Here is a 17,710-nt window from a genome sequence, read left to right on the forward strand (position 1 = left end):
GTCTCTGGTAGACAATGCCGGGTAGCCGCGGCCATCTTTCGTTCCTTTTCTGTTCCCTATATGCAACAGCATCTGCCACGATTGTCCCTTCAGGAGGCTCCTTCTCTCTCCTTCTCTTTCTCTATAAAAAAATAAATAGTATACTCTTTTAGTGCAAACTAATAAATTTTAATTTTATTCGTTCATGTTTGGTAGTTTAGGAATTGAAAGAGGGTGACATTGTATGTGTCTAAGATTGTACGTTGTAAAGAAAATTATTCTTTCCTCTTCTTTCTCTTTTTTTCGGCTATCGCATGAACAGCAGTCTATATGATTACGTTACAGTAGCTTTTGGGATTAAATAATTAGAAAAATTTTAATAAATTAATTTTTAAATATATTTGTAAATAATAGATCACGCTTTTATCTAAACGGATTTATATTTGATAGTGAAAAAAATATTGCTTTTCCTAAGTAGATTTGAAATTAGTAAAAAAAATATTAAAATGATTTTAATAATGATACTAGATTTACTTGTAACATTTAATAACTTTTATCGTATCGCATATGATATATTTCGTAGGATTTCCAATTAAATTTTTATTAATAAAAGATCGATTCCATCGTTATGTTAACAAGCGAGGCAGCAATAATGACGCATTTCGTACATCGATATTTAAATGTAAACCGCGCTCCTAATTAATCATCGCAATAAAATGGCGATTTGAATTATAAGTAGTTGGACGATAATTTGTATTCTGAAGCAGAAAGAGAGAGAGAGAGAGAAGAAAAAAGAAGATCAAATATAAAAAAAGAAAAAATATTCTCTTTTGCACTTAGAAAGGCAAAGAAACAGGATGGAATGACGTTGCCCATCCCTTCGAAGGGTCGGAATAGATCTTGTCGGAATAGATGCTCCATGAACGTCCATTAAGCATGCTCTGCGAGGAGGCCGCGAATTATAAGAACGTAAAGTGCTATGCATATTCATAGCGAGTGCTCCGACGCAGGCATATTACGCATATGTACATAAAATATTCGTTACGAATATCCATTAAATCTCTGCCGTGCTTCCTCTTCAATGCATATATAATAAATCATCGAGCTATCACGCTGGTCGTTACATTCTATTATTCGATCATCAAAAATTGTCAATCTTTTCGCTGCGAAATATTCAAATGACACCAAATCTCTCTCTCTCTCTGTTCTTTTTTTTTTTTTTATTTTAGAACCGTATTATTTTATAACAACGAATCTATAATTTTGTTTAAACTGTAAAAGGGCGGTAAATCTTTCAAAATTGATGATTCGAAACGCCGATAAAAAATTTGAGTAATTCGACTGTCGAATCATCGCGACTGGATCTTGTCTTGCATCGATCATTCTGGGAGAGCAAGAGGCCGCTGAACGTAACGGCGATCGCCGGGTCAACGCGCCCAACTTTTTCCCGACTTTATGAGCAAAAGGAACATGTCCGCGTTGCCGCGGCATCAGAGGGCCTCCGCTGGTGGGTCCAGCGGTCGCGGCACCAAAACAAGAAGGTACCGACATTTTCTTGCGCACCGACATACATTGGTAACGCGTGCTTCTGTCACCCTCTCGGCGGCCATCTGCTGCGTCTAGCGGTCTCCATCGGGTCCGCGGTCTTATCGTTAGCGAATGGAAAAACGAAAAGCAGAAAAAAGGAAATATCCTTCTTCTACGATTTCAACTGGCGCTCAACAGATAACTAGTTCTTATTATACGAGGTACACTTGAATGTATTTTTTTTGCATGTGCGGTGTTAACCGTAATTAACGCGAGCTTTTCGATAAAATCCCGCTAAATCATTACTTGTGATATTTTGAGGAGATGAGAATCTTTGATATTTTTACTAGTCTCAAAGTTTATAATTTAAAATTTTTCTGAAAAAGTTCCAAGTTCCAAAACTCCCTGTTTCCTTCCGAATGATTATTTTCTCTCACTTGCACTCTCGTTTAGCCAAACACCCTGTATATACCAGCTCAAGATGAACGCGTCTGCCGGTCTTACCGCTTTCACAACCACCCCAATAAAAACTTCTCTAGTCTCGTCTCTTGTGCACTCATCTCCCTTTACCTTTCTCTTTCTCTCCTCAGTCTCTCTCGTGGAGCAGGCGCGTTTGACATTTGACAGAACAAAAGACTATCGACCAGGCTCGTTCGAAGCCTTCCTCTTCCCTCAAAAATAGACTCGCGCGATCCTCCCCTTCGCGTCCTGTCCTCCGTCTTCTTCCCGAGACAATCCTTCTTTCTTCTTGCATTTCTCCTCCGAGCGTTTGTATGTTTGTACGCTCGCCAATCTCTCGTTGACGAGAGGAAGGGTTGAGGAGAACCGGAGGGATGCCTTTCCTGACCAACGGGCTATCCTGCGTGCACATCCAACGAGCCATCGTGTACAAATTACCGAAAATTGGTCCACTTTTTGAGCCATTCGGGTACCTTTCGACGTCTCGATGACCGCCGCATAGTTCCTCCCAATTGTCCTTCATCCACGAGACGCGTTTTTTATCGGCGCAGTTTTTATCGCGCAGCAACACGATGCTTCCCTCCGGGTGCGACATTTTTCGTCATCGGATCATTTTCGTAGTTTAATACTAATTTCAAAATCCTAGAAAATTGGGAATAATTTGCTGAAAGTTGACATCTAATTCGGATAATCGATTTCATCTGAAAAGAATTTTACATTTCCTTTAGAAATACTTTCAATTTGCATCGTATAATTTTAGGTTTGGAAGATTTTGTAAAATTGTTTAAAGAAAGTTAACATTTTTTTAAATATTTTTTTAAATTAGTTCAAAATTTGTAAAAGAAATATTTTGAAAATATTAAAATTTTCTTAGATACATATCTAATTCAATCAAAACATTTCTTTGCCGATATTACTTGCATATTTTTCGTTGCATCTTTCATTATTCGTAACATCTGAACGATCTTGCGTGTGACTTAACGATGCTTAGCTAATTAACGTAAAATTCGATTGGTCATGTGTCTGTCTGTCTCCTGACAGTCTGCGAATTTTGTGACAATCTGTTACTTTCAGCCATTACAAAGGTTAAATGGAAGCTGACAAATGCTTATAAATCATTGATCGATAATGCAATTTGTTAAACGTAAAAACAAATATACAGAAAATGTAATTTTTGATATCTTGAAATCCATGGTTGAATCTTTCAATTCAAAAATATGATTGCATAATCTAAAATTATATTATATAATCCAAAATTATACTACATCTTTAGAACATTTCGAAAAGTAAATATTAAAAATTCCCCTTGTATTTTAATAAAATAACAGTTTATCCGCGCGAGGATTCTTGCCGAAAGCATCGACCGTGCGAGTTATCTTTACCGTCAACGAGAAGGAAACACAACGAGATACTCATTTCGAACAAAGCCAAAGGCGGATCGGCGGAGAATCGGAAGACACAGACGCCAATCGCTTATATTTCGTGCCAAAAAAAGGAGAAACGGGCCTCCGCGCGCACCTGCCGCGCGGCCCCGTAAGAGAGGGTCCTCTCCTCGCCGGAGAAAATACACACGAATACACGGCTCGAAACTTCTTACTCGTCCGGCTCTCTTGCGAGTCGAGTCCACGCGAGTGTGCGCATGTAAATGCGCGGAGGTGATATTTCGGGGCCCGTCGGGGCCCGGGGGACCGACGGCCATTGTATATCCGCGCTCGCGCGCGCGAGCGCCTCCTCATTAAATATTAACGAGAGTCTCAATTTCTTCATTTCGTTGATGAGTCGCCGCGCGCCATCCGAGAGAGAGAGAGAGAGAAAGAGAGAGGGAGAGAACCCGCATATAGATTGAAAATTAACTTATATGAGCGCCGACAAAATATATACGGCATGCGGTGCACTTATACGACTCGAGAGGCCTACAATTTACACGAGGACTCGCTATGTTGGTATAACCCCTAAGTAGAACCCTCGCTCTCTCTTCCTCCTGCCAACTTTTCCTCCTATTCCTGCTTCTTCTTCTTCCTTCTCTTCGTCATCGTCGTCGTCGTATCTTCCTTTCGGCTTATCCGCCTCTGACTCGAACGCACGAACGTGAAATCCTTAAATACCTAATTTGATGCTAATTACAACTCGCACTTGCGCCTCGTGAAAGAGCAGCGAGTGTGGCGAGAAGATTCAGTCCAAGTCTATTCGGAAGATGGTGTACGGTGATGGATGATAGAGGATGTCGTTAGGTTGAATTTCTTTGATTAAATGAAGAAATTTTACATGTTTAGCGCGAAATTCGCGAATCTAAGGGCTTACATACTCGAACATTTATGATTAATACACATATTCGATCCACAAATATAAAATTTAATAAATCTAAATTAAATTTTAAGAGTCATAAATATTTGGGAATTTTTTAGCGCCAAGATTAAATAATATTAAAATTCGCAAAAGTCCCGATCAGATTTTAACTTGATTAGAACAACTTGAAACTTACCTCTTTTATCTTAAAAATTACAACTTAACTTTTCGTGATCTAATCGTCGGAGAAAGTGATGAATTAGAGAGGAGAGCAAGAGTTGCGTCCGAGTCGAGAGACGTACGTAACTATTTATTATGCGATAATAGTTGCACTCGAATGTAGCACATTAATTTGCCTATAGAGATGGAAATAATTGCTTCGCTCTTTAACATGTACACTTAATCATCGCTATGCTACATATACCTAACGTGCGACCTATCGATTCCTTTTCTCTGTCGGACATCACGTGACAAGATAAAAGGTGCTCGTAAAATATTTTGTGATTTACACTTATTTCAAGTGACAAAAGTAATTGTGATAAACGGATGGTTTATAAATTTAAAAAAATCAACGCGTGTCTTCTGTAATGTTTGGAGACATCTTGTAATCTCTCTCGTCTTATTAGCTTAATTTTTTTTTACATGATTGATAGAGTTGCATTGCCATGATGTTCACACAATACATTTCAAATTTTCGTAAAACCTCACGTATTACTCAGTCCTTCAAATATGACTTCAGATTTAAAAAATTGATTAGCTATAAAAGCTTATAATTTATCAATGATCGAATAAAAATTAAGTGAAAGGACTAGAAAATTTAGCGTCGTTGACTTGAAGAAATTTTCTGAAAATAGATGATTCTCCAATATTTCCAGATTTCAATTTTTGATATTGGAAAAATATTAAATCTACAATAGTTTTCTATGGCATTTTATATATGCTTGAGAGGTTCAAGCTTCGCGAATTCGCAACGATCTGATCCTTATTCGCAATCGTGTATACATGTTCGCGTCAAACACATGCATTGTGTTGTATTTGTGTGCGTGCGCCTCGACTGCTCGAATTCAAAGGTGACAATTTGGAGAGGAAACACGAATGCGAGAATATATAACGCGCGAAAGGCTCGATCAGAATCTCTCCGAATAATTCGCGAAAATTCGGAAACCATGTTTTTGCAAAAATATATCATGCCCTTTGAATTCCAGCAGCTCGTTAAAAAATTTCTTTCTTAGCTACGTTTTGGCACGAGCAGAGGAACGCCGTTTTTCGTTTCAAAAACTTTGATACATTTACGTCGTTAAATATAAAAATTGCAGACTCGTCTAAATTTTTATCGAGCTTCGTATGATTTGATGATTCGATTATCAGATCCAATCCTTGCCTGCGATCTCCATCTTTTAGCAATGATAAAATTCCAAAACTATATTTCCAACTTTACTTTATTTCCTATTTAATATAGGAATCATTATCGACACATTATGCGTAGTCATAATCGCGTATTTAATGTATATTTAATGAACTTTGGCCGATCGACACAACACGAAGCCGATAAAGAAATTAGTGGCGTACAAAGTTTCGTGTAGAATCAACGAGGACAAATTTAAATTGTAATAATTTCGCTACGTGATTGCACATGTATGTCATCCACGTGGATGAGTTGTTCGCGTGTGTCCCAAATAATCATACCCAATAATCATTTAATAGATCTGAATCTTTAATATATATTTCGTGTTGTGTGTATCATACAATTTAAATAATACGCAAACAAAAAGCTTTCCCAAAAACACTGATAGATTGCTAGAAATATATTTGCAAGTATTTTAAAAATATTCGGATCTTCGTGAGGGATCTTTTTATTTTTCGATTCTTGTTCTCTAAAAATTTTCAATTTCTTGGAGTACGTGAGATTGGTAATGTGAGATGTTTAGAAATGCTGAAATATGTTGTCAATAGTACACATCTTTCTGGAACACCCCCCGCATATCGAGGCTTCGTCAATAATTATCGATTAATCGCTAACGATACACTCTCTTTTTGCATACGTACCTAGATTACGCTCTTACTATCTTCGTCTAATAATCTTTGGTAATTCGGATGTGCATGGAACTATGATTATTATCACTGATTACTTAAACATAATCGTCTCTACCAGATTAGGCTGTTTGGAAAAGTCCTCCAGCGAGTCACTTTTTCTTCATCAAGTCCAGTGACATGTCCCTCTGTAAATCTCGGAGAAAAAGCCGAATGTTTAATCGATTTCACGCAAAGTTTGTTTCACACAAAACATCGGCCTTCGTGAAATTTCAGACAACTGTTTTCAAAAACAGTAAGGAACACGTTAAACTACTCAGATCGCTGTCACAATACGTCATCAACAGTCAGCCACCGTTCATCGGCGAGATCTTAAAAAAAAAAAAGAAGAAAACTATGATGGATGCACGTGTCATTCGCCGAGCTCTTCGGGATCGGTCGATTTTCGAGGAAGCGCGATAATCCCTCATCCGAGATGGCTGGAGAGACTGCTGTAAGTGTCCTCGTCCATTTCAAGCTGTCGTCAGTACAGGTCGGAGAAGGAGACCTGAGAGGAGACGCCCGAGTGCAGATGATGAAGGGCGTGCAGCTCCTCCATGGAAGTCGAGGGCATGCTGTTACTGTCGCCGAGGATGCTGGCGGCCGGGCCGACGTTGGGAGAATTGCCGGTGCTGGATGACACCGGCGTCCCGGAACAGCCGACGTTGCTGCCGGCGTTGCTGCCATCCTGCCGCATCAGATTCCGTCGCCATTTCGCTCGTGCGTTTTGAAACCACACCTGAGCAATGAAAAATCAAAGAGAGACCGTCGTGACTCGAACTGTTAATTATCGAATAATTATTCGTCAAGAATTAGCGAAGAGACGAGTAATTTATTACGTAAAATCGAAGATGACGTTGATTAGTTTCATCATACGAGAGAAAAATTGTCAGTAAAAAAAAAGAACGGAACGTCAGAGATGCTAAATTACTTTCTTAGCTATTCCATTTTCGAAATGTAAATTGAAAGGAAAATTATTTACCTGGAGGACTCTCTTGGACAGGCCAGTCTTCTGCGCGAGCTGCTTGAGATCCTTAGCATCCGGGTTTTGATTTATCGCGAAATAATTCTTCATGGTTCGCAATTGATGATGCTTGAAACTGGTGCGCATACGCTTCGTACGCTGGCTCTGGTGCACCGGTCCAGGAGAACCCACGGATGCGTCGTAAGCGGTCAGCGACTCCATCGACGAGGATAATTCCGTGGGATGCAGCAGTTCTGCAATCGCGACATCGACTAGAAAATGTCTTTTACTCGCGTCAGACATCTCACATATTTCCTCGAGATTTCTACCGCGAGATCGTTCGACACGTAACAGGCAACGAGAACGATGCTGGATGACGTAAGCTCCACGACTATCAAAAGCTTTTAAGATCTGGACTTTTAAAACATGAAACCTAAAAATCATTGAAACTCTTGGAATTTTAAAAATCTTAGAATTTTAAAAACTTGGAATTTTTCGATTATTGAATCGCTTATTTAATGAATAATCTTTCCATCCAAGAATATAAAAATCCCGACATCTGTATTCGTATATTCCGTAGTCTTCTTTAACATTCATGTATCGATTGAATGGGCGGTTGAAAAAGAATTTTAATTTTAATTTCCAGGAACTTGAGAAGTCGACCTCTTCTTTTCGTAGCGCGCGATCTCTCTCCGATCTTCTCGATCTCGCGAACATAACTGTGCTTTTCCGGTCACCTCCGGGGAAAAAAGGAAATGAACGAAATCGGTGTCGTTTACCTCGACAAGAAAAGATTCCAAAGACACTGCGGTCACTCGCGAAAACGGTTTTTCTATCTCGCCTCTTCTCTCTCGCCCCCTTTCGCGATATTTCTTTCTCTCCTTCTCCCTTTTGGCGAACCGGCGAATCGCCGTTCGTTGGGAATGGAAGTTCGGAACAATAAACAGTAATGGCGCATACGTGCTCGGGGATTTACTTCTGGGATCCCTTCTCGCCCTCTCCCCCTCGTCCACCCCGTTCGTCGACTGGAACCCGTTCTTCTTCCGATTGAATTCAATGGTTACCCTCGTCGTCTTATTTATTGGATACGTTCCTTCGCTCCGCCGGCGTGCAACAACCGCAACTGCGCACACAACGCACGTCCTCTTTCCTGCGATTGGTTTCTTTTACTTTTTTTTTTTTTTTTTATTTTCCTTCGCCATAATTCAGATAAATTCGTGCACGGTGATATAACCGCTAATTGATCAATTAAGAGCGCTTCTTCTTCTACATAGAATCGAAGACTCGACACGATAAATATTTTTTCATGCTCTTTCGAAAATATATCCTTGGCTTATAAAACAAATCATCCAAGAAAAAGTAAAAAAATTTAAAACCAATCCAATCGTTCTGTCAAAAGCTAGGCTGAAAATGACGGGCTTCTCTCTCTCTCGGCGTGATTCTGAATCGCGAATCGAATCGAATCGGAATTAGAATTTTTCCGGCGCGGTCCTTCCGATTCTCGGCGGGGCCTTTCTGTCTCCAGCAGAAAGAGGAACGGGCCCCGGCGGACAGTGACAGATAGGTATCGGCACCGGGAGATGCATCGATTGGCCGATCTGCCCGGAAAAGAATGCTGCTGCGGCCAATGCGTGGCCACCGCCAGCAGAATGGCCGGTCGGAGCACTATAATGCCGCCTGTGAGTTTCTTGCCGTGTCTGTGCGGCAGCAGGGACCCCTCTTTCTCTCTATCGCACACTCTTGTTTCTTCGTCGAGAAGCCTGTAGTCCTCAGCCTCGGCAATTTTGGCTTCTAACTCGCCCTGACAAATTGTAATCTCATTCTTAAACCGCTAAATCCGCCCACCCTCTCTTCCCCCCCGATCTCTGATGTCGGGGACTTCTCAGGATTCGTGTCGACCTTCCCTCATGAGGAAGGACATCTTCCTGAGACTCTGATTTTAAGACAAAGAAATGTAAAATATATTTTATCGAGAAAGAATAAGCAAATCCTTTCTTCATCGTTACAAGCGATGCTATATTGATTGAAATATTTAATATAATTATTTATTTTATCATGTCATGTTGGACAAATCGAACTTATATTAGATGCATTTCATGTATAAAGAATATATGTATTTCTTTTCAAAATTTATTCAAGAATAATTTATCAATCTTGATTTTATCTTTTTTGATTTTATAAAATTTATCATCAAAAGTTGAAGACAATCCGAGTATTGTTTTTCTACTTGTGTGTTGGAGGACGAGAGTGTCTCTGTCATCAGTCTCACTCTCAGTCGCGGAATAGCTCTCATCTCGTCGGCGTGTCTCCCTTTGGCGCAAAAACTGTCCCAATTATATATAAAGATAATAAAACCGAGAGAGAAGGAAGGAGGGAGAGATCTTTCTCTTGAGACCGAACGTTCACGTTCCCAGCCGCACCCGAAGCTGCGCACGCAGGACATCGTGGACAATTTTATGGCTGTTGGTCGTAAATTCCGGCCGGTAGTCTACGGGTAGAATGATCCTCGCCCTCGTCGATTATAAAATAACTGGGAATCGCGCGTGTACCGGTTTGCGGCCATCTCTTTGGCTCGCGTCCACGCCGAAACGATCGTAAAACCGGCGGGAATCGCATCGAGATGATACGATATGAGGGTGCCAGTTGACAAATGACACAAGCCGAGCGAACATAAGCTCGGCGAGATCGTCGTGTCGCCGATTTTCCTCGACTAAGCGGCCGCGGGTTGTGTCGTCAAAGTCGCGACGATTGACTTTACGATTTATATGAATCTGTTCTGGGAAAATATCCTCGTATGATCTTAAATTATCTACGATTTTTATCGAACGATGCAGCAACTCTTGTTTATTATTCACCTTAAAGAGTAAGACAACTAAAAACAAAAATTAGGATACAGGGAGAATTAAAATGCAGGAAAAATTAAAATACAGAAAAAATTAAAATACAGGAAAAATTAAAATAGAGAAAATTAAAATACAGAAAAAATTAAAATACAGGATAAATTTAAAATACAGGATAAATTTAAAATACAGGAAAAATTAAAATACAGGAAAAATTAAAATACAGGGAAATGTAAAATACAGGAAAAATTAAAATACAGAAAAAATTAAAATACAGGATAAAATTAAAATACAAAAAAAATTAAAATATAGGATAAATTAAAATACAGGATAAATTTCAAATACAGGAAAAATTAAAATACAGGATAAATTAAAATACAGGAAAAATTAAAATACAGGATAAAAACAAAAATTAAAATATAGGATGCGATCGCCTTGAGACGATAATATTTGTACATACTAAGGACACGCATATTAAATCACTGAGGGAATAAAACATCTGCTCAGCGCGCGAGAATTCGTCAAAGAATCCCGCTGGCTGCATGTCGAATGCTCCAGTTAACGAGCCGAATAATCGCGGACGAAATGAAATAACATCTGCGATTCTTGAGGGCTCGAGCAAATATTTGCGCAAAGGAGAACACCATTATGTCTCCCTCTCCTCATAACTCGGTAAATAATGCAATTCCGTCGATTAACTCGTTTGCTGTAGCATGGTACAGAGAGAAAGCGTGAACAAACGAAAGAAAAGAGTGGGTGGTCTTGTTTGCACTTTTCGGGAGTACGAAAAGCGGATATTTAGGAGTCTGGGAACTCGTCTTATCAGAAGAGGAGGAAACAGTGGCAAGAAAATCGTTCACGATCGTACAAGATCGCGGGAACATACATTGGCTTGACTCACCGAGCGCGCCAGCGGCCAGTCTCATTGTGACGGGGAGCTCGGAACCGGCGACCTCCGACAGCTTCCGCTTCCGCGGCCGGCCCTTCTGCACGGTCCCGGAAGTGGCTATCGGGCTCTGCTCGTAGTACGCCGGAAGCGGCGACACCCCCGGCGAGCCGAGGTCCTCGATGCCGGCAGCACCCCCGTAATCCCCGGCGCAGCACAGCAGCTCGTAGTGTGGTCTTGGGAGCGACGTTGCAGTTGTCAGTCGTCAAGCTCTCTGTCAAGTAGTCGATAGACGACCTGACCTCCGCGTTATGCGTCGAGTATCGATGAACGAGTTCGACTCGCGTGAACGTTAGATTCCGTGGGTCCCAACATTCGACGATGTGTTTCGTTCTCTAATAACACTATGTTTATATCCACGACTATTTTATAATTTTTTTGCGCTGCTTAATTTTATAAATATTATCTCTCTTGATCTCTCTTTAATTTCCTTAAATCGTGACACATTTTTTCCCCTTTCGTTAATCTCTTATTCTCGCATCCCACGGTATCTGCCGTCACAATTGTCTTCTCGGAACCCGAGACTCGAATCCATCCATTCCAATGACTGTCATTAAGCGACTCGACGACTGTCATTAGCACGGACGGGATGGGAGAGAGGGAGGAACGACTCGGCGCGACAAAAGCGCCTCGTGCTCCTGTCAACCTCGTCATCGAACTCGTTGATAACAAGGAGAGACGCGGCCTTTGAAGGATAGTAATGATCAGACGCTCCTGTTTCTCACCTACCTACAATACACGAGTCCGTCCCGCTGACCGAAATGGTCGCCTTTGTTCAGTGGGGTGCCGCACGAGGCGCAAGTGAAACACGCCACATGATACACCAGATCGCGCGCCCGCATCACAAGCTCCGAGGCGGAGATGCCGGCCCGACATCGCGAGCATCGCGACACCGCGAATAATCTGCGATCGGAAAATCCACCAGTTAAAAGATGCACATGTGTCATCTTTCAATGTCCCAAAAAGTGAAAATTCCAAACATAAAATAAATTAATGTCAGCTTCTTACATCGTTATTTCAATCTAATGACAATTTAATTGACAATTTAATTAAGCTTAAAAACTGGAAGTATCTTTTTTCATCTTTTCTTAAATTTTTGCCAAAACTTTAATCAAAAATAATCTGCGAATAAAAATTCCAGCAGTTAAAAAAATGCACGCGTTATCAAAATCTTTCCGAAAAATTAAAAATTCTAAACGTGTTAAATTAGTATCAACCTCTATCAATTATATCAACCTAATGACAATTTAGCTGTAATTAAGCTTAAAAATTGAAAGTATCTTTATAATTTTCCTCAAATTTTTTCCAAAATTTAAATCAGAAATAATCTGCAATTAGAAATTTCAACTAAAAGATGCATATGTTTAAAAAAAAATTGGTCAATATCCGAAAAATTGAAAATTCCAAACGTGTTAAATTATTATTAGTATCAGTCCCTTACACTGTTATATCAATCTAATGACAATCTAACTATAATTAAAAATTGAAACATTTTTCTTTATAATTTTTCTCAAATTTTTATTATAATTTAAATCAGAGAAATCACTGAAAAGCAAGATATATGTGTACGTGTTTGGGAATTTAATAATGCATTATCCGATTTGTGCGAGTGTTTGCGAATGTATTATGCGAATTCCGCTTGAGAGGTGAATTTCGTAAGCGATCGAAGCGGACCGTTCACCATTCGCGTAGACGGAAACAAAGGGCTCGCGTTGTTGCATATTGCATGGACGACGGCTGTTGAATTCCTCCCCTGTTCGCTCTAACGAACTCGCTTCTCAGCCTTTCATTCTACCCTCATCCTGAAATACCGAACGTCATCGCGTAAATCCGCGCGTGCATTATTCCATATGATATTTATTTATTTATTTATTCACAATTATTTGAGTTATACTTTCGGCCTTTTTCCAAAATCTCTAATGTTCCTAAAAATTATTAAACTCTTCAGGTTATAGAATTTCAATGTTAGTTTTTCAATATTAAAAATCTTTGGAGAATTTTGATTTATTAATATTATTTATTTTTATTTATTTTATTTATTTACTTTATTTATTTATTTATTTTATTTTAATTTTTAATTAATTAATAACTCTATAAATAAAACATTAAGATTATTTCCCCGATTCTCTAAAATTGATTTATTTTATCTTTTCAAAAATCTTTTTTATCTTCTTCCAGCAAAATAATCTTTCTTTCGGACGTGATTTCGCATGCTAACCTATAGTAATCTTCCTTGCAGTAGATGTTGCCGTCCCTGGCGAAGCAGGTGAGCTCGGCGGCCAGGGGGACCCGACAGTGACAGCAGCGCAGGCAGCCGCAGTGCCATGCGCGATCGGCCGCCCTTAGATACCAGCGTTCGGCGATCTCCCTTCCGCAGCCTCCGCAACCGAGGACACCCTCCGAGGAGCCGCCCCCGCCGCTCCCGCCGCCTCCACCACCGCCACCGCCACCGCCTTCGTTCGCGTCGATCTGCCGACTGTTTGCTCCCCCGCCGTCCCCCGGCGGAGGTGTAGCGCTCCCGCAGCCGACTTCCTTCAGCATTTCCCTGGACGCGACCCGCTACGACGCATACCGCTGCATTCTGCAAACCATTCGGCGTCCATCGCGAACTTTTATGAGCGTATCACGTCTGGATGCGATTTGAAGAATTAGTTTCATAGAAACGTCTGTAAATTTCGAGTTTAAGGCAAGTTTCTCTAAACAATATTCAACATACGTTCTTTGTTTTAGGTAATTTGTGTAATTTGTGACGAAATTTAAGACAGAGATTTGTTTCTAATTTTACATGATACAGGAAACATACTTGAGGAATTAAAATATATCAGGATATATACACATGATGTGCAGCACGTAAAATTATTTCTGCCTTAAATTCTATCATGAATTATAAATTGCCTAAATAATTCAACCACAGGCTCTTTTATTTTTGATCAATCATTGATCTATAGGTTTTACCATTGACTTTAGAATTTTTGGCGTCATAAACGTTAACGTATAATAAAATTGATTGACATTTGTATAAAACTCTGGATTTTTCTTTCTGCTATTGAAAGAATAAAACTCGAAGATCTGGGACTTTAGAATCCTTAAGAATTATGATTAGTGCAGATGCGTTCATTCAGAACACGCTGCCCAGGTGAATAAAGCTGATGAATGAACAATTCGTTATCAGCGATCTGTTAATGAACGGTTTTCTCTCGATTTTCTGATCTTCGCGATTTCGCGAATCAACGATGTCTCTCGTGTAGATAATCATCTCGAGGGAAAGGAGTAGCAAGAAATTTTTCATGAGAATTAAATTTTAACAGATCTGGATCTATTCTTGAAAATCGTTGATCTTTGAAATCAATCAAATGTGCACGAAGTAGATTTAAATTGAAACACACGTACAACATGTCCTTTCACAATCTCCATTCGAGCAATGTCGAATACCGGAAACATCGTCTCAAGCATTATTCGCGTGCAACGCAACGCCGATCACAACAACACGATTCATCGATGTTAATTAATCCATCCTTGGAAATAGCATTGTTTAGGTGAAAAGCAAAATGCACGCGGATTTGCATCGCGGCGGCGTTATGTCTGCAATAGCTCGCGGAAAGAGAGATATTTTTTTCTGATATTATCGCGTTGCCATATTTCCATAAAATCGATTCGCGATCCCTCGATAACAGAATCTCCGCAGCGAGAAATGCACGCGTGGTTACGTCAGCGAAATTGCATTTGCGCCGAAAGCATTAGCGGAATATCCAGATTGACGGATCAAATGTATATATATTTGATCAAATTGCAGTATCGTGTTTATTTGGAAATTACATCATTGTCGAATTTCTAAATTTCTCCGTTATCTAAATTATTACATGAAAGTAAATAAATTATTTTATATTAAATTATATTTTATATTACATAAAAATTTTTCTTTGGAAAAATTTAAACATTCTACAATTAAATTGTTCGCGCATGTATTTTTAATATAAAAAAATACATGATTAAACTGCTCAAATTTTATAACGTCCTGCTTTGTACATGTTTTAATAATTTACCGTATATTTGAAGCGAATGCAATCTTTGTCGAAAATTTTTTAAGCATGATTTTTACCTTGACATCTTAGTAAAGGATCTTTTTCATTTCTGACAAAGTAAGACAACCAAGTGAACACACTCCAAGACTAATGTTGCTTTGAGATCGCTTTAACTCACCTGAAATCGGTTAAACCGCCGGAGACGCGACGGCGAATTTCGCTGCTGATCGTCTCTCGTTTCTCGCTTGTCGACGACGAAGCTCTCGCGGTCAAATTTATTCCCGCTTGGCTATTTCCATCTAAATCGCGGTCACCTTGGACTCGCCGGCTTTTCCAGAGCACGCGGCGCAGTTCCAACGCCGGATATTCCGACGGTCTCGGCTGCCTCAGACTGACCAGGCAGTTGTTGCGGTCATCAATCATGCTCTGGACAAGAGAAAAGCCGCGAAAGTGCAGGAGAATAATTTCTCTGAACGAAATTTCAGTTCATCGTTTCGCGATAATTCGCGCCGCGAAAAGTGCTCGTGCAATCGCAGCAAGATTTTATCTATTCATGTGGCTTACATATTTTAAATAAAAAAAGTTCAATTGTACACTCGCGGACTGACTGCTCAAAAAAAATTGAACAATCTACATCAAATTATATAATTTAATTTATCGATTAATTTAAAATAAGAGCTAATGATTTTTCTCATATTCAATTCTTTTAACTTTTATGATTTCATTGAACAATTTTGCGAATGATATTAGCTAATTATAAAATGAAGAATTTTAAATTTTATTTTATTTAAAAATATATCAGAAAAAGAATAATAAGCTTTTTGAGTGAAGGAGGTTTGAGTAAGATCTTTGGATCTCTATTGCGGTTAGGCAAGAAAGAGATCGGGGTGGTCGCCAATATCTAAAGTGACATGTTGGCTAACTCATCTCTTACAAAAAGATATGGTTTGAATCACGGTTGCGGTTAGCAAAATCCACAAAACTTTCGTCACAAATTCGTGCCAACAATAAATTGAATCCTACACATCAACTTGGAATTTTTTCACGTTAATTTTTTCATATAAAAATATTAAAAATTTACTATAAATAAAAAGTATGACAAATAGATTATATTTTTTGCATATATTCCACCATTGCGTTGGTCCTTGTAGCCTTTTAACTAATTTTTTTTTTAATGACAAATAGATCCTGAAATTCTAAAGTCTGGATTTTTTGATGATTAAAAGATGCATATAATCTGAGACTAAACTTCAGACAGGACGTTAGATTTTTAGATTTTTAAATTCTTAGATTATGAGGTATATCTTTAGATTTTTGCAGATTTTGTTATTTGTTAAAATCCTTGGATTCTTGAATCATTTCTTCTTGGAAATTAAACGGATCCTTAGAGATGTTTGATTATTTACGAAAATTAAGCCATCATCTTGATCAGCGCGAGCCGTCGGATAATTGTATTTCTCACAATTCTGATTCTATTTACACACTAACCAGTTCATTTTCTTCTTCTAAAGCACCGCATCCTCGTTAGGTCCTTTGATCCCTTCGAGACACACCGATTCTTCCTTTCTTCGAATCTTAAGATGCGAAACATGAGCATAACACTAATCACCGTTTTGAGTTTACCCTATCACAAATTGGAGCACCCTCTTACACTTCCTTTACAATCAACAGATTCATCCGCATCAGATAAATCCACAGAGTTGGTGAGTCGAAAGATTCACGAATGACGCGGGATAAGAAATTTTTGAGCCAAAAGGACACAGCTTCTCGAACGCGAGAGACTCGGCGAGAATTTCCAGGCGGAAATCACGCGCGAAAAGTCGCGGGCGGAAAACTGGTCGCGCCGGAAACTTCCGCGAACGGGAAACTCGCGAAAGAGCCGTCGTCGGCCGGAGAAGGAAGTTCGAAGGACGCGGCGGACTCGCGATGGAAGCTGCTCCCCGTCGGCATAATATTACGATCCTGGAGAGAACGGCCACCCGGGGCCAGGGGCGGACGTCACCACGGCAGGGTAGCGGGGTTGGTGCGATCCCCTCATGCTGCGATCTCGCCGGGCGATGACGGGGTGGGGTTTTCGAGGGGTGCAGAGACGTCGGGACGCCGGGCGTCTGCGCGCTGCGCCGGCGCCTTTGCGGCTTTCCCCGTTGTCTCCCTTTCTCTCTCCTTCGCTCTCTTTGTCCTTCGCGGGAAAGTAGTTCGCTCTGTCTGTCTTTCAGCGATGGTTGTCGTTCATGTCGTCCGCGTTCCTGGTATTGGTGATAATGTTGTTTGTTCAGGTATCGCCGCGTTTCCCTCAAGGATTTCTCTTGAAACATATTGTCTTGTAATTTATTATCCCCCCTCTTCTTTCTCTCTTTGTGTATGTGTATCATTTATAATCTACTTTATCTAATCTCAATTTTATCTTCATACATTATCATCCATTATGGATTACGTAATTATTGTTATTTGAACCTGAAATAATTCGGAGATTCAAACTTGCTGTCGAATTTAAAACTTCGAATATTGAAGATTAATTGAGAGAGAAAATTAAGTTTTTCTTTTTAATTTGCAAAGATATTTTCAATCATACGATTTTTGCGAAAAGAAAATAAATTAAAATCTCTGAAAAAATCAG

At 39.7% G+C, this 17,710-nt stretch overlaps 1 protein-coding gene and 1 long non-coding RNA gene across 5 annotated transcripts in view; one reads left to right on the top strand and one right to left on the bottom strand.

Annotated features, from left to right (window-relative positions):
* LOC145968792 (uncharacterized) overlaps positions 1-14,931 on the top strand; it is a 47,746-nt gene extending 32,815 nt beyond the window's left edge. For all 3 annotated transcript variants that reach the window (XR_014437857.1, XR_014437856.1, XR_014437858.1), the window contains one exon: positions 13,311-14,931. This is a non-coding gene — a long non-coding RNA (uncharacterized LOC145968792). The remainder of the gene's footprint in view (positions 1-13,310) is intronic.
* Positions 5,875-17,123, bottom strand: LOC145968791 (LIM/homeobox protein Lhx9). 2 transcript variants are annotated; one of them, XM_083094592.1, is made up of 7 exons: positions 16,582-17,123; positions 15,272-15,519; positions 13,290-13,652; positions 11,801-11,974; positions 11,027-11,247; positions 7,304-7,539; positions 5,875-7,060 (listed from the first exon to the last, which is right to left on the bottom strand). In XM_083094592.1, exons 3-7 carry the CDS (start codon positions 13,610-13,612, stop codon positions 6,806-6,808), a joined length of 1,209 nt encoding a protein of 402 aa, XP_082950718.1. In that variant the 5' UTR covers positions 13,613-13,652; positions 15,272-15,519; positions 16,582-17,123; the 3' UTR covers positions 5,875-6,805. The 2 variants fall into 2 exon arrangements, with proteins under 2 accessions (XP_082950718.1, XP_082950719.1); XM_083094593.1 differs by having other exon boundaries at positions 13,290-13,737.
* Positions 17,124-17,710: the final 587 nt, after the last annotated feature.

This window comes from Camponotus vicinus, unplaced genomic scaffold, assembly GCF_025532165.1.
Source record: "Camponotus vicinus isolate PSW18456_S1 unplaced genomic scaffold, iyCamVici1.0 SCAF_3, whole genome shotgun sequence".
In the NCBI taxonomy this organism is placed as follows: Eukaryota; Metazoa; Arthropoda; class Insecta; order Hymenoptera; family Formicidae; genus Camponotus; species Camponotus vicinus.

Bases quoted from the DNA above. Each gene is read 5' to 3' on its own strand.
- LOC145968791 (XM_083094592.1), bottom strand. From the start codon at position 13,612: ATGCTGAAGGAAGTCGGCTGCGGGAGCGCTACACCTCCGCCGGGGGAC. The intron at 11,975-13,289 runs GTTAGCATGCGA...TTCCGATCGCAG, and splicing joins TGCAAGGAAGATTACTATAG to ATTATTCGCGGTGTCGCGAT. The intron at 11,248-11,800 runs GTAGGTGAGAAA...GTCGCTCCCAAG, and splicing joins GACGGACTCGTGTATTGTAG to ACCACACTACGAGCTGCTGT.